Source organism: Lentinus tigrinus, assembly GCF_003813185.1.
Source record: "Lentinus tigrinus ALCF2SS1-7 unplaced genomic scaffold L226scaffold_12, whole genome shotgun sequence".
Lineage (NCBI taxonomy): Eukaryota > Fungi > Basidiomycota > Agaricomycetes > Polyporales > Polyporaceae > Lentinus > Lentinus tigrinus.
In genome coordinates, this window is record NW_027137921.1 from 559,113 (window position 1) to 571,686 (window position 12,574).

The 12,574-nt window shown below is 60.1% G+C and overlaps 7 protein-coding genes across 7 annotated transcripts; 5 read left to right on the forward strand and 2 right to left on the reverse strand.

Annotated features, from left to right (window-relative positions):
• The first annotated feature begins 16 nt into the window (after positions 1–16).
• Positions 17–1,418, forward strand: L226DRAFT_535122 (uncharacterized protein). The gene is made up of 4 exons (XM_067680835.1): positions 17–191; positions 263–650; positions 710–1,157; positions 1,212–1,418. The coding sequence occupies exons 1-3, from the start codon at positions 49–51 to the stop codon at positions 1,145–1,147; spliced, it is 969 nt and encodes a 322-aa protein (XP_067535481.1). The 5' UTR covers positions 17–48; the 3' UTR covers positions 1,148–1,157; positions 1,212–1,418.
• A 1,051-nt stretch (positions 1,419–2,469) lies between these two features.
• L226DRAFT_68613 (TauD-domain-containing protein) lies at positions 2,470–5,310 on the forward strand. The gene is made up of 9 exons (XM_067687156.1): positions 2,470–2,928; positions 3,014–3,204; positions 3,286–3,317; positions 3,390–3,509; positions 3,571–3,730; positions 3,793–3,989; positions 4,084–4,159; positions 4,487–4,553; positions 5,014–5,310. The coding sequence occupies exons 1-9, from the start codon at positions 2,761–2,763 to the stop codon at positions 5,224–5,226; spliced, it is 1,224 nt and encodes a 407-aa protein (XP_067535482.1). The 5' UTR covers positions 2,470–2,760; the 3' UTR covers positions 5,227–5,310.
• L226DRAFT_68596 (uncharacterized protein) lies at positions 5,285–6,070 on the forward strand. The gene has a single exon (XM_067687155.1). It carries the CDS (start codon positions 5,395–5,397, stop codon positions 5,953–5,955), a length of 561 nt encoding a protein of 186 aa, XP_067535483.1. The 5' UTR covers positions 5,285–5,394; the 3' UTR covers positions 5,956–6,070.
• L226DRAFT_68466 (uncharacterized protein) lies at positions 6,070–8,687 on the reverse strand. Its single transcript, XM_067687152.1, has 7 exons — positions 8,046–8,687; positions 7,486–7,926; positions 7,386–7,431; positions 7,097–7,335; positions 6,908–7,015; positions 6,740–6,845; positions 6,070–6,675 (listed from the first exon to the last, which is right to left on the reverse strand). Exons 1-7 carry the CDS (start codon positions 8,535–8,537, stop codon positions 6,185–6,187), a joined length of 1,923 nt encoding a protein of 640 aa, XP_067535484.1. The 5' UTR covers positions 8,538–8,687; the 3' UTR covers positions 6,070–6,184.
• A 1,397-nt stretch (positions 8,688–10,084) lies between these two features.
• L226DRAFT_68463 (uncharacterized protein) lies at positions 10,085–10,965 on the forward strand. Its single transcript, XM_067687151.1, has one exon. It carries the CDS (start codon positions 10,400–10,402, stop codon positions 10,880–10,882), a length of 483 nt encoding a protein of 160 aa, XP_067535485.1. The 5' UTR covers positions 10,085–10,399; the 3' UTR covers positions 10,883–10,965.
• Positions 10,966–11,042: 77 nt separating this feature from the next.
• On the forward strand, positions 11,043–11,767 carry L226DRAFT_68559 (uncharacterized protein). The gene is made up of 2 exons (XM_067687153.1): positions 11,043–11,136; positions 11,208–11,767. Exon 2 carries the CDS (start codon positions 11,273–11,275, stop codon positions 11,612–11,614), a length of 342 nt encoding a protein of 113 aa, XP_067535486.1. The 5' UTR covers positions 11,043–11,136; positions 11,208–11,272; the 3' UTR covers positions 11,615–11,767.
• On the reverse strand, positions 11,601–12,536 carry L226DRAFT_68461 (uncharacterized protein). Its single transcript, XM_067687150.1, has 3 exons — positions 12,209–12,536; positions 11,933–12,147; positions 11,601–11,863 (listed from the first exon to the last, which is right to left on the reverse strand). The coding sequence occupies exons 1-3, from the start codon at positions 12,378–12,380 to the stop codon at positions 11,786–11,788; spliced, it is 465 nt and encodes a 154-aa protein (XP_067535487.1). The 5' UTR covers positions 12,381–12,536; the 3' UTR covers positions 11,601–11,785.
• Positions 12,537–12,574: the final 38 nt, after the last annotated feature.

A 12,574-nucleotide genomic window follows, 5' to 3' on the forward strand; every position in this document is an offset into this window, starting at 1 on the left:
CTTCTTTCTTGCCTGTGAACCACCACCAGCCTCGGACCCGACCAGGACATGGCCTCCGGCGGCGATCCCAACTTCCCCGCAGACCTCGATATTTATCCGCTGGCCAGTGTGTCGTCTGAGACGGACGCTCGCTTCGACTCCACCGCTCAAGAGGGCGCCATCCGAACGTATGGCATCGCAGGTCGTATATGGTGAATCTGCTCCTCGATCCACATCGTTGTACATGGACAGCCTGGCTAACTCGTGTTTGGTGCGAACGCAGGGAAGCATCCCACGCGATGCTCGCGTACCTGGATCCGTTTTCCGGGCCCACGCTCGAGTTCGACCCGCCGCCGTTTACACGAATGTCCTCACGTACGCGCGCCCCACGTACCACGGAACACCCAATCACCGCTGTCGAGCTGGGATCGGGCACCGGGTTCGTCGCAGCGCGCGTCGCGGGATGGATGCGGCCGGATCTGGATCTTCTCGTCGCGACAGATCTGCCCGAGGTGTGCCCGCTGCTCGAGGCGAACCTTCATTCGTGTCCCGCAGTGCGAGTGCGCGCGCTCGCATGGGGCTCGCGGGAGCATGCCAGCGCAATCTTGCAGGAGCTCGGTCTTCTCCCGCCCAAAGGTCGACGCTTGACACACGTCCTTTGCAGCGATCTCGTATGTCTTTGACGCTCTAAGACTCCTGTGCTTAGGCCGACGAATCCTGCTCCTGGTAGATTTACTTTCCGGCACTACTTGCCCCTCTACTGCGATCCCTTTTACATCTTACCTCTCCGCCAACTACCACCGATGGAGGTTGGAGCTCCCCTTCGGTCATCATCTCGTACAAGATCCGCAGCCTGGCTAAAGAGACGCCCTTCTGGAACGTCTTCGGTCTGTGGTTCGAGTTCACGCCGGTGCTTGTGCAGACAAGAGCATCAACCAGCACTCTTACCGACCAAACCGACCAGGGAGGATCATGGGAGAGATTCTCTCCGGGAGATGTGGCCGATGAGATGTTCGTCCTTGTTGCGACGCGCCGCTCAGATTCCGTGAGGTGGACAATACCGGAGGAGGATGCCGCTCTGCTGTCAGGTGTAGGTGCATACGGCACTGACACGCCGAAGTCGGACGACCAGTTTGAACAGCTCTTGCTAATGGGAATGGATCTATAAGCAGCATTGGGTACGTATCGCTTCCTTCAGGCAATGGTAGAATGAAAGCTCATCTAGGGTATAGATAGGAGGATGGTCTAGAGTACGAATGTATACCAAGTGATACCAAACTGAATGGATGAGGACTGTTATCAAGGCAACAACGAGGCCATGGATCGGGTTGACGCGCTCCCGAAGCCAGACGAAGGTTGAATCCGTCTGGTGGTGGCGGCCAGGACAAGCTCCTGCTGGTTCAGTTTGCATTGAAATTGGATTCCAATTCTTAACGGTGAAACGGTGAAGAAGTCTCCCGCAACCGGGCTTCCCAATTTGAGCTTCGGTGGAGACATTAACATTAATCCCGAAGAGGGGCGAAGTGGACGCGTTCGCGAACTGCGGCATGGAGGTCTCGGCAATTGCGTCGGTGCAAGGCGTATGTTAGCCAAGTGCAAGACTTATGCAGATGATTACACCTGCAGGCAGATTGGGCTTGATGTAGCTGATCATGACAGGGGTCCTGTTCACGACTCCTTGCAGAGGCAGCATAAGTAGTTGACTGGTCTAAGGTTCGGCGACCTCGTTTTGATATTCAACTGTGCCGTTGAGACAAGACGTACCACTGGCACCAAGGCATCTTACGTGCAACATTATGTCCCTCACGTTCGTCAAGACCCAATGATAAAAACCCAATGAGCAAGCTCTTCGTGCCAGTGGATCGCAACTACTAGCACTCGGCACTTGCCGTTTGCTTCCTGGAAGGAGAAGCGCCGTTAACTTTGTCCAGTTTGAACCTCTCCCGCTTCCGCCGATATTGCGCAATGCGCATGTCCAACCATCTCCACGCAGTCTAGGCAGTTGCAACGCGCCAAGAAAATAGTTGATCAAATACGGAAGAGAGTCAGGTGTATCGTGGAGACCGACATGTCGCGCGAGTCGGGTTTGACGCATGGTACGAGATCTCAAATAGAGTCACGCTCAAGATAGTTTCTGGTTTATCAACAGCTGCTACAGGATAGGTCTAGATAGACCCACAGAAATGATGTGACATGCATCTATCTGGCGTGTCATGGGGTCGAGACATACCATGAGAACGACGTGTCTCCTTCGGACACCCGTAAGCGTCTCTCGTCGTCTTCGATGCTCATCTGCCTCTCATCCCCCACAGACATGAGTGCATCCAAATGACGCGCGTATGATTCGGTTTCCCTCGCCGGTCGCGTCTCGTGGCCTCAAACACGACAGCCTCACGCAATTGCTCTGCCCTCCCTGCCCCTTGATAACGCCTCCCCCCTTCCCCGGGTGACGCATACACCCATTACCAGCGCCGTTATCTTTCGAGTCAAGTCTCTCGGAACAGCCTAGGCACGACCATGCCGCTCCTCTCAGGCCCGCGGCACGTCGTCTGAGGACGCAGGCGCAGCGGAGACCCTCCCCCACACGATCACGTGCGCGTGTCGCCATCCCACCTTCCGTTTGCGCAAGGAGTGTCTCTTCGGTGCACCGCGCGTACCCACGTCTATAAAAATGCGCGTGCAGTGCACAGATGCCGCATTCGCATCTTCTAGTCGTTGCGATCACCCCGGGAGGCTCTACACACGACAGACTCAGGCTACCGCTAGCGACCAACGAATCCGATGGCTCCTGTCGCAACGAACGATGCTCAGGCGTCCGCCACGAACGGCGCTACCGATGGCCCCGTGAAGGCCGCCAAGAAGACGGCAGAGCCGCTGTTCAACCCGTTCTACTCGCCGACAGTGGCGTCCGACAAGGATGACTCCGACTACAAGTACGCGAAGTACAAGGTGCGCCTCCCTTATTTCCCGCTCATCAGGCGCGATGTCCGCGATAGCGATAGTTTGATGCTGACGTCGTCACTCTGCTTGCCAGCCCTTCTGGCCTGATGTGAAGTGGGAGCCCCTCACGGAGTTCCCTGTGACGGATGTTGCGCACAGAGCGGATCCCGAGAAGAAGAGCCTGTTGTCTGCCGCGTCGAAGGTCACCCACTACACGCCGGCGATCGGTACCGAGCTCTCGGGTATCGACCTCCGCCAGCTATCTGCTAGTCAGAAGGACGAGCTGTGAGTGTCTTGTTTCGCCGTCCCTATGGGTCGGACGATCATGATGTATACCGGAGATTGACAATGCGTTGCGATTTGCAGAGCGCTGCTCGTGGCTGAGCGCGGCGTTGTTTGTGCGTGTCTTCCCTGTTCCCCCTCGCATGACATATCCCTGACAGATCGACATGATGTACTGTGTGCTGCAGTCTTCCGCGACCAGGAGATCAGCATCCAAGAACAGCTCGAGCTCGCGCGCCACTTCGGCCCCCTCCACAAGCACGCGACGACCCCAATTCCCCGGGAACCTGGCCTCGAGGAAGTGCACGGTGAGTTGTCGAATTTCTCAGTGCAGTTGCAATGTGAGGTGCTGACTGCCTGCCCGCACAGTCGTCTACAACGATGGTTCTCGCCGGCCTGACCCTAGCGCGTTCTCCAAGATCGACCTCTGGCACTCAGACGTGTCCTACGAGCTCCAGCCCCCAAGCACGACCTCTCTGAAGGTGATCACGGGCCCTCCCTATGGAGGCGACACGCTTTGGAGCTCCGGGTGAGGCGCATACAAACCCATCACGCGCTATACACGTGTAGCTAACCTCAAACCCGCACTAGCTACGCACTATACTCGTCGTTCAGCCCTGGCTTCCAGAAGTACCTCGAGGGCCTCACGGCCGTGCACAGCGGCGTCGCCCAGGCAGACGGCGCGCGTGCTGCGGGACAGACCGTCCGCCGAGAGCCCGTCGAGAGTGTGCACCCAATCGTGCGCGTGCACCCCGTTACTGGATACAAGAGCATCTACGTCAACCCAGGTGCGTGTTGCTCTCCTTGTCCTCCTTCTCCCGGTCGATCATGACACACATGGGTGGATGACGTATCTGACACGCGTCGTTGCGTCCCCGGCAGGCTTCACGCGTCGTATCATCGGCGTGCCGAAGGCTGAGAGCGATGCTATCCTGAGCCTGCTCTTCCATCAGCTCAGGTGAGTGCCTGTTCTCTTCGCGGGACGTTTTACCAGAGCGGTGGAAAGTTCAGCCCGGCCGTGACCGGGGCTGCCAAACCTTGGGCTGAATGACGAGAACCCGGTGCTGCGGCGAAGGACCACCCAAAGCCCTCATGGAGCGGTACTGTAGCCGTAGCCGCACCGGGCAACTGTCGAGATGGCGCCGGCAGGCAGTATGGCCGTGCAAGGTCCTTCCACCGATCTGGTCGCGCGTTCTCTTCGTGTCGTACCGCGGCCGAGAACGTCGCGCTCTGTCTGCAAAGCTTCGTGCCCGCCGGACGCCGCTGACCCAGTGCCCTTTGTCAGCGAGAACCCCGACTTCCAGGTCCGCTTCCACTGGGAGCCCAACTCAATCGCCTTCTGGGACAACAGGGTGAGTTCTCGCCAGAGTTTTGTCCCCCGTTCCATGACTGCACGCAGCTTGTGTGGCATGTTTTCTGCTCGCGACACTCGCCTCCCTATACGCTATCACCCTTCTTCCCTGTGTGCGCTTTGGTTTCGGGTTCCCGACCTTCGTCCCCCTTCCCTGTCGCACACCTGTCTCATACGCACCTGTCCACGTCCATCACTTGGTGCCCCCGGGAGCACATCCCTATCTGCCCTATCTGCATCTGCACGCCATCTCTCCATCTGCCCATCTCATCTCGATTCTCCCCTCTTCCTCCCTCCCTCGAGCTCCCCCTTATCCTCTCTTTCTCTCCCTCTTCGCACCTCCCCGCTCGCTCCCCGCTTCATTCTTTGTCCCTCGCTCCTTGTTCCCTTCGCTGACACACGATCACTGACACACCCCTCTCTCTCTTCCTCCCCCCACGCAAACGCCGAAACGCTGGCAGATCGTGACGCACTCCGCGACGTTCGACTTCTTCCCGCACACGCGGCACGCGCTGCGCGCGACCCCGCACGGCGAGCGCCCCACGTCCGTCGCCGACTTTGAGGCGCAGACGGGGCGCGTCGCCAAGGACTGGCAGCGCGACGTCTGGGCGAAGCAGGGCATCGCGGCGGACGTGCCTGCGAGCACGAACCGCCCCAAGGGCTACAACGACTGAGCGCTGAAGCGTGCAACGTTCAACGTTCAACGGCTTTTGAAGGAAGCTTCGATTCGATACACGTCTTGTACGGTTACGGCTACGGTTTCGGGGGTGGCACGGTGGAACACATTCTGTCGGTAGTATATAACGCAGGCGAACGGGATGTAAAAACAAAGTGTAGGGCCAATGTCAATGTATGTATACTTACCACCAACCAACCCAGCACGCGCCTCGGAGTTGTTTTACATCCGGAGCTCAGACAATGACAACGCGGGGGAGGGAGGGGCAACGATCGTCGATCGAGCATCGAGCAGCTGGACTCGGATCCTGGGTGCCCGGAGGCGGCGTCACTGGTCACCGTCGGAAGAGGCGCTGGCGCTCTCCATGATTTCGATGTCGATTTCGGCGTGCGATGCATCATGCACGCTGCGAAACGAAGATCGCTCGCGCGCGATCGATCCCGTCACAGATGCTCGATGCTCCGATGCTCGATGCGCGATGAGCGATGGGGCTGCCAAAGCACCGCCGCTCCGCACCACCGCGCAATCGTCAATCGTATCGCCCTCCCGCCGATGCGCCGATGCATCCGTCACCAGATCGTTTCTTTCGGCCCACCAGATCCTCCCGCTCATTGTGCGGTGCAGCGCTCGAGGCGGACACTATGTATGTAGAACAAGCCATCGGCCAATTTGGTTACAACTCCAGCTCCTGAGCAACCCCCACGATCGTAGTATACACAACACGTAATTATGGCGGCCAAGGTCGGACACGAGGCGCAAGATTAAAAAAGAAGGCAACAACCGATACCTAATGAGTTACACGCAACACAGCACGAGAAAGGAAAACAGCAAGCATGTCACAAATTGAGAGCCATCATGAAAGCTCCAGAGGGTCCGGAGCAACAGCACCAGGCTCGATCGCCGCAGAGCACCACCACCCACACAGCGAGCATCTTTCACGCAGATCACGATCACGATCACGGCGGAGATGCTCGAGCATGCGAGGACGGGTGTGCCCGCACATACGACTGGGGCTCCGCATTATACGGCCCTCGCTCCCCCGAGCCCGAGCTCGACATCCACGGCGGCGCAGGCACCGGCGCGCCCTGTGCGCTGTGCGGCGCAGATCCAGGCCCGTGCGGAGGGGCCATCATCTGGTGAGGGGGCCCTCCCGGACCAGACCCTGCGACCGGCATCAGCTGGTACGGCCCAGGGTGTGGGGGAGGTGCAGATGCGTGCGCTGGCGGCTGCTTCGGCTGGTCGTACGGCGATGGCGGCGGCTGTGCTTGGTGGGGGGTGGGGGGATGTGGTTGGGAATGTGAGTTCTCTCCGCCGTGATCGGCTGCCCCACCAGTCGCGCCTCGCGCGGAGGCTGTCGACGCACGCAGCGTCTGGAGGTCGATGGGTGGTGGTGCCTTCCCGCTCGCATCCAGGGTCTTGTCACGCTTCCGCATGAGCTTCGCATAGTCTAGAAGAAGGGCGACGTGAGCTCAATTGCATCATACACATCGTGATCTTACAGCAGGACTTACGCAAGCCGCACGCGTTGCACAAGGTCCTTGCGCCGTCAGGACCCCGCCTCCACTCAGGCGTTTCGCGGATGTTGCACGAGTGGCACTTGCCTGGGGGCGTGGCCCGCTAATTGTCATTCGGTCACATTAGCCCCAGCAAACTCGGAGACGATCTGATGCACCACTCACGCTCCGCTTGCGGTACTTGTTCTTTTGTTGCCCAGGGACTGCACCGCCCGTGCTCGACTGTCGCTTGTTGCGGATGATCTGCATGTCCGCCTCGGCAGTTGACTGTGCCTGTTGATCGAGGGAGTGCGAGTGCGCAGACTATTGTTGAGATTCAAAAGTGCGCAGTACTGATCGGCATGAATAACTCACATCATAACCCTGCTGGGGCGGCTGCTGCTCTCCCTCCCGGGCCATATCTTCCCAAGGCCTCTTGGGAGGACGGGCATGCTCGTCGGCAGGAGGAGCGGTCGCAGCATAGGCGTCCTTGCGTGACTGCTCCTCACCCATGTCGAGACGCCGCAGCTCCTCGAGGAGATGGACCACTGCGGATGCATGGTGGTTCATTTCCTCGATCTCGGGAGGAGCAGGGGACACATGAGGGAGCTGGGCTGTGGAGGGCGTCAGGCATATTGGTTGTGCCACAAGACTGCACACGCACCGTAATGATGCGCGAATCCATACAAGACTGAACAATGCTTGAGGATCTACGAGTGGAATGATGAGCATATATTGACGGTGAAACAGGCTCAACAACCTACCTCGGCTATCACATGCTGCCGACGATTTGCCCTCTCCGCATCGGCGGGGCTGGGCGCAGAGGGCCGAGCCTCGACATTTGCCGGAACAAGAGGCATCGTGCGCGCATAGCCATTGAACTGTTGCTGCTGAGGCGGTGGTGGTGGTGCTGCCTGGGCTGAAGGGTGCTGCCAGTGCTCTGGAGGAGGTGGAGGATAGGCAGCTTGTGGCGGCGGGCCCTGAGGCTGATGGTGGGCCGGTGGAGGAGGTGGTGCCATATTAGCATAGTGCCTCTGCGCGACCGGCGGTGGTGGGTACGGGGCGTAACCAGGCGGAGGTGGGTGCTGGTGCGGAAACTGTGGAGGCTGCTGCTGTGGGTGCTCTTGAGGAGGAGGAACGGCGGGTGGGGGACCCTGGTGATACCCCGGCGGCGGAGGCTGAGGAGGGTAGGGCGGGTACGCCGTCTGTATGAGAAACAACCATATCGAGCGCACGTAGCATATCGACGATCGATGTGTAACACAACAAGACGTGAGCGCTGCGATACATTAACGCCCTTCACGGGAGAACATGGGGGGCTTACGTGAGGGGAACGCGCTGGCGAGGCGCTGACGCCTTGCTGCGAACGGGACCTTTTGGACGAAGCATCCGCAGGGTTCTCGGGACGCGGTGGGGCCGCACCTACGCCGTTGTGAGGTGCCACGCCTGCGGTAGGCGGTTGGGAGGGATGTCCTTGTGGGGCATAGGACGCGTCGGGCTTGTGCGGCGGAGGGTACGCGTGCACGTGAGTCTTTGGAGGAGGGTCGTGGGGAGGAGGCATGTTGGGGGAATGCTGCTGAGAGTGCTGCTGTGAATGCTGAGGAGGACCAGGAGCGGAGGGGGCGGAGGAACGGCTCCAGGACGTGGGCTCATGCCGAGGACGTTGGTGGTCGGCGCGTCCGGAAGAGTTCGGAGGCGCGCCGTCCTGGCTGGGTGTCGGGAAGTTGAGGTCCTTGATGGACGGGAGACGGACAGAGTCCTGCATCGGAGGCGGAAGAGTGTAAGAGGAGTACTGAGGAGGGTGGGAGGAGGACATGACAGCGGAGGAGACGGGAGTAACGCGAGTCGGGCGGGGAGGTGTATATCTCCTGTATCTCCCGATTAACCCGGATCTGGTGCGAATCGGAGGAACCTAAACAGCGCGGTGCGGACAAGAACAATCAAGCCAGACAAGAGAAAACGCGAGTTGGTGACGAGGAGAAGATGGCGAAGAGGCCTGGGGCCGTGCAGGCGAGAGAAGAAGCCGGGGGCGACGGAGGGCAGAGAGACGGTGGCAGGTGTCGAAGAGGGGGAGAAGGAGGATGGAAACAAGGAGGAGGAGCGGCCGGCTAACTAGATCACCAAACAAATCTGAGCGGAGTCTGAATCTGACGCGGCGGAATCACGCATGGAATTCTGCGAAATAAACGCCGACACGCTGGGCTGCTCGTCTCTCCCGCGACGCGTCTCTGGGCATGCGTCCGCACCCCGTCCGCCAGCAGCGAGCCCGTCTGGAGGGGAGGCGGGCGGGGACAGCGAGGAGGGGAGTCGAGATTTGAGCGGGAGGGGAGATCGCACATCAGCAATCTCGAGAACCGGGACAGCCGGGAATCTCTCGTGCCCGATACTAGATCCACTTGCGTCCGCGCGTGTACGTAAACATGCCCATCGCGGCGGAACGGCGATTCGCTCTCGGCGCCGCTCTTATTCCATCATTTCGCCCTGGCCAGCGTGCTGCTGCTCTCCCTCCGCTGTCTCTCTGGGGTGCAGTGCTGGCAGCGTACGGTGCACAATATGAATATTTATGACATCTGTGTCGAGGGAAGGGCTGGTCACTGCCCCGGAATGGTGATTGGTGACGCAGTGGGATTTGGCAGTTGGGCGCCGGTGCCTGATGTGCCGGATGGGACCAGTTAACTGCCTAATAATATCGATCTGGATACGGCAGATCAGCCTCTTCTCCGGATCTCACCTGCTCCTGCGAACCAGCGATGCGCGTGTGCGTCATTCTCGCTGCTCTCTCAGTCTGCACACGCCCTGCTCCCTCCCCGAGCTCCCACTCGTGCTGCCAGAACACACCGAGCGCAGACACAGCGGACGCCTCGCCACGGCCCACACGCGCGACCTCGTGTTCTCGACCCTCGACGGCAGACGCACCGTGGGCGACTACACTCACAGTCTAAACCCCAAACGGCAGTGCATGATCCTGCCCCTAAACAGCGCGGCCGCACATCTCGACTCGCCCGATCCTCCACTGTGGCAACTGTCCCCGCACAGAACGTCCACATGACTCCGCAACTTCCCGCACAACGCACACACTAGTTGCCTCTGCCGCCCTCCGGTACGCCCTGGGCAGTCCCATGGCTCCTGCCCAGCCCGGCGTCCTTCCTGGCCTCCTCGAAGCTCGCGCACACGCATGGAACCCAGACGACCACCGCCTGCCGTCCGGATCCAACCCCCGCGCGCACCCAGCCCAAACCTTCGTCAGGCGACGTCTCGCCCAGCGGCGCGCAACGAGGCGGACACACCACAGATCGGGCGACCCGCGGCTGGTGGCGTGCAGATTGCCTTGTCCACGCCCGATAAGAACGCGCGCACACGTGCTGCGGGACCTTCGCGGTCTTGATGACGCCCAACCCAATCTCCGAGAACGCCCACCCCGCTCTCCTGGTCCTCAAGCCAACCTCCCTCTCCCTCCGACGACTCTCAGTGCCCCTGCTGAGCAATCGCAATCAGCGGCTGCCAGCTGAGCATCTTCCAAAGTCCAGTGCCTGGCGCCGCTAGACCTTGGTGGCGTCACGTCTGCCCGTCCAGACTCCAGAACGTGGCTCGCACTACGGCAAGTACCTGTGCTCTGCGCTCCTCCTACTGCGTCCGAACGCTGAGAACAATTGCGCAGCCGCCGACCAATGCGCGTGCATGCTCGACGGCGGAAGCGATAGGGATACACCGAAGCTCCCAGCTCGACCAGGAAGCTTGAAAGCTGCCAGCTGCCCGCCGCACGCAAGGTGGCCAAACCTCGAGATGGATGCGAATCCAATCCCCAGCTTCCATAGCCAGCGTCCGGCAGAAGCGCATCGCACGCACGTCGCGTTCCGCACACGATCGTCCCGTACCCTATCTGCCAGGGGGTGCTCATGCGGGGAGGCCGCCACGAGAGTGCCTCAGTCGCAAGGTCCTGGCACCACCCGGTCTTCCTGCGTTCTGGAGCCGAGGAATCAAGGATTCAGTGGATTCGTGGATTCTCATTCGACCCCGGGGCGTGCCGTCACGCTTCTGCACCGTGCGACGGGCACGGATGCGGGATGGGTCATGCGCGACGACCGTGGGGCCGGATCCAGGATCCAGGATCCTTCCCCGGGGGGGCTCTCTCCTTCGCTTCGTGATCCCCTGGATGCGTGATCGCTGGATGTGGGATCATCATCCATCCATCATCATTCATTGGCATGTTCGGTGTGGGGACGCTGCACCCAAGTTGACGTGTTCTCGCCGTTAGCGAACAGAGCCCTCGACGCATCCGCGAATACGCACCGGCACAACGCAACCTAGTTCGTGCAGTGGTCTCGAGGATGGGGCGGAGTTTGGAGCTTGGAGCTTGGAGCCTGAAGCTTGTTCGTGCGGCTGCGAGGTTGCCAAATTTCGGCGCTGGGCACATGGTGAGTCCCCGAGGATTCGACGTTCATATGAAGCGGAATAACTTACTTACTCGGTGCGTGCGCGTTGGGAGGATCGAAGTACGTCCGGAGCCTGGGACGCGAGATGTGAGACGTGAGATGTCTCTATACTATCACCATGGGTTCTACAAGATACGCCGGCGGATGCCTAGCAGCCGCGCTTCCTTCCTCGGACGGATCCGGCGGGCGGAGTTCAACGAATCGACGCGTCCTGCCTTCACAGGAAGTCGCCTGGCAGGCTGGAGATACCCGTTGCAGATACAACGGGCCTGTGACTGGCCTGCCAGTGCGTAAGTATGCACGATGCACGATGCACGTCGACCGTGGTTCGTCAGTCGTCAATGTTAGCTGCTTCGCCCGTGGCACTGGCAGCTGCATGCCATGCCGGGGTGACACTGACAGGCGATCCGAGGCTTCCCAGCCAATGGCATCCGTGCCCCGCGCGCGTGAGGTGTCGTGACGGGTGTCAGTGGCTGGGTGGACACTGGACCTGCCGGGTGGATTGGGTGGACCGTGTCGATGTCGATGTCGATGTCGATGGGGGCGTTTGCCGAGAAGACGTGGGACGCTGTGTCCTGGTTTGGGGTGTCCGCTTGATATGACAATTGTCTTGGTCTTTGCCTATAGTATTTCACGAGCGATCGGTGCGCGAAATTGGTCCCGCGACGCGCCATCGGCGACATATGCGCAACATATGACAAAAGAAGATCTGTCCAGGCTCCCATCTGTCAGAGACTAGCGCAAAACCTTGGGATATGGGCGATCGATGTGCGCTCACCGACAGACTGGGGATAACTTGGCCGCTCCATACTACCCACCGACCGATGATGTGCAGAATCCAAGATGCGGGGTCCTCGTGTTCTCGAAAGCTCGGAGTCATACTCGTACACTGGACGGACGTCGGACGACCGCATGTACCGATCGGCGACCGGCGGGCAAGAGCACAATGGCATTGACGACCTGTGTCAATCGTTACCGGCCACAGCTGCATCTCTACACATGCGACATAAGAATCAAGAAGCTCAACACAAACGAACCAATCGCACAGACTCACCGGTCACGCCTGCCAGCGGGCCCTCCCCGCCCCGATCACGCTCCTTGTCCTCGACGCACTGGCACACACCGCCCCCAGTCCTCCTCGTCAAGGCCGGACGCAATACACTCAAGCTGCAGTACCATCGGACAATGGACACCCCGGGGGTTCTGTGGAGAATCTCTGTCCCCATCGCCGGACTAACGGCCGCGCCGCGATCTTGCCAATGCAATCGCGCCCTCCACGACTACGGACGCTGATGTCCTGATATGTCAAGTCGGGAAGTCGAAGCTTCGCGTCCACCTGGGGTCCTGGGTCCTGGGTCCTGATTGCTGGCTCCTGGCTCCTGGGCGGGTGACTTGACTCGCGCAGTGATGGCATCTGCAT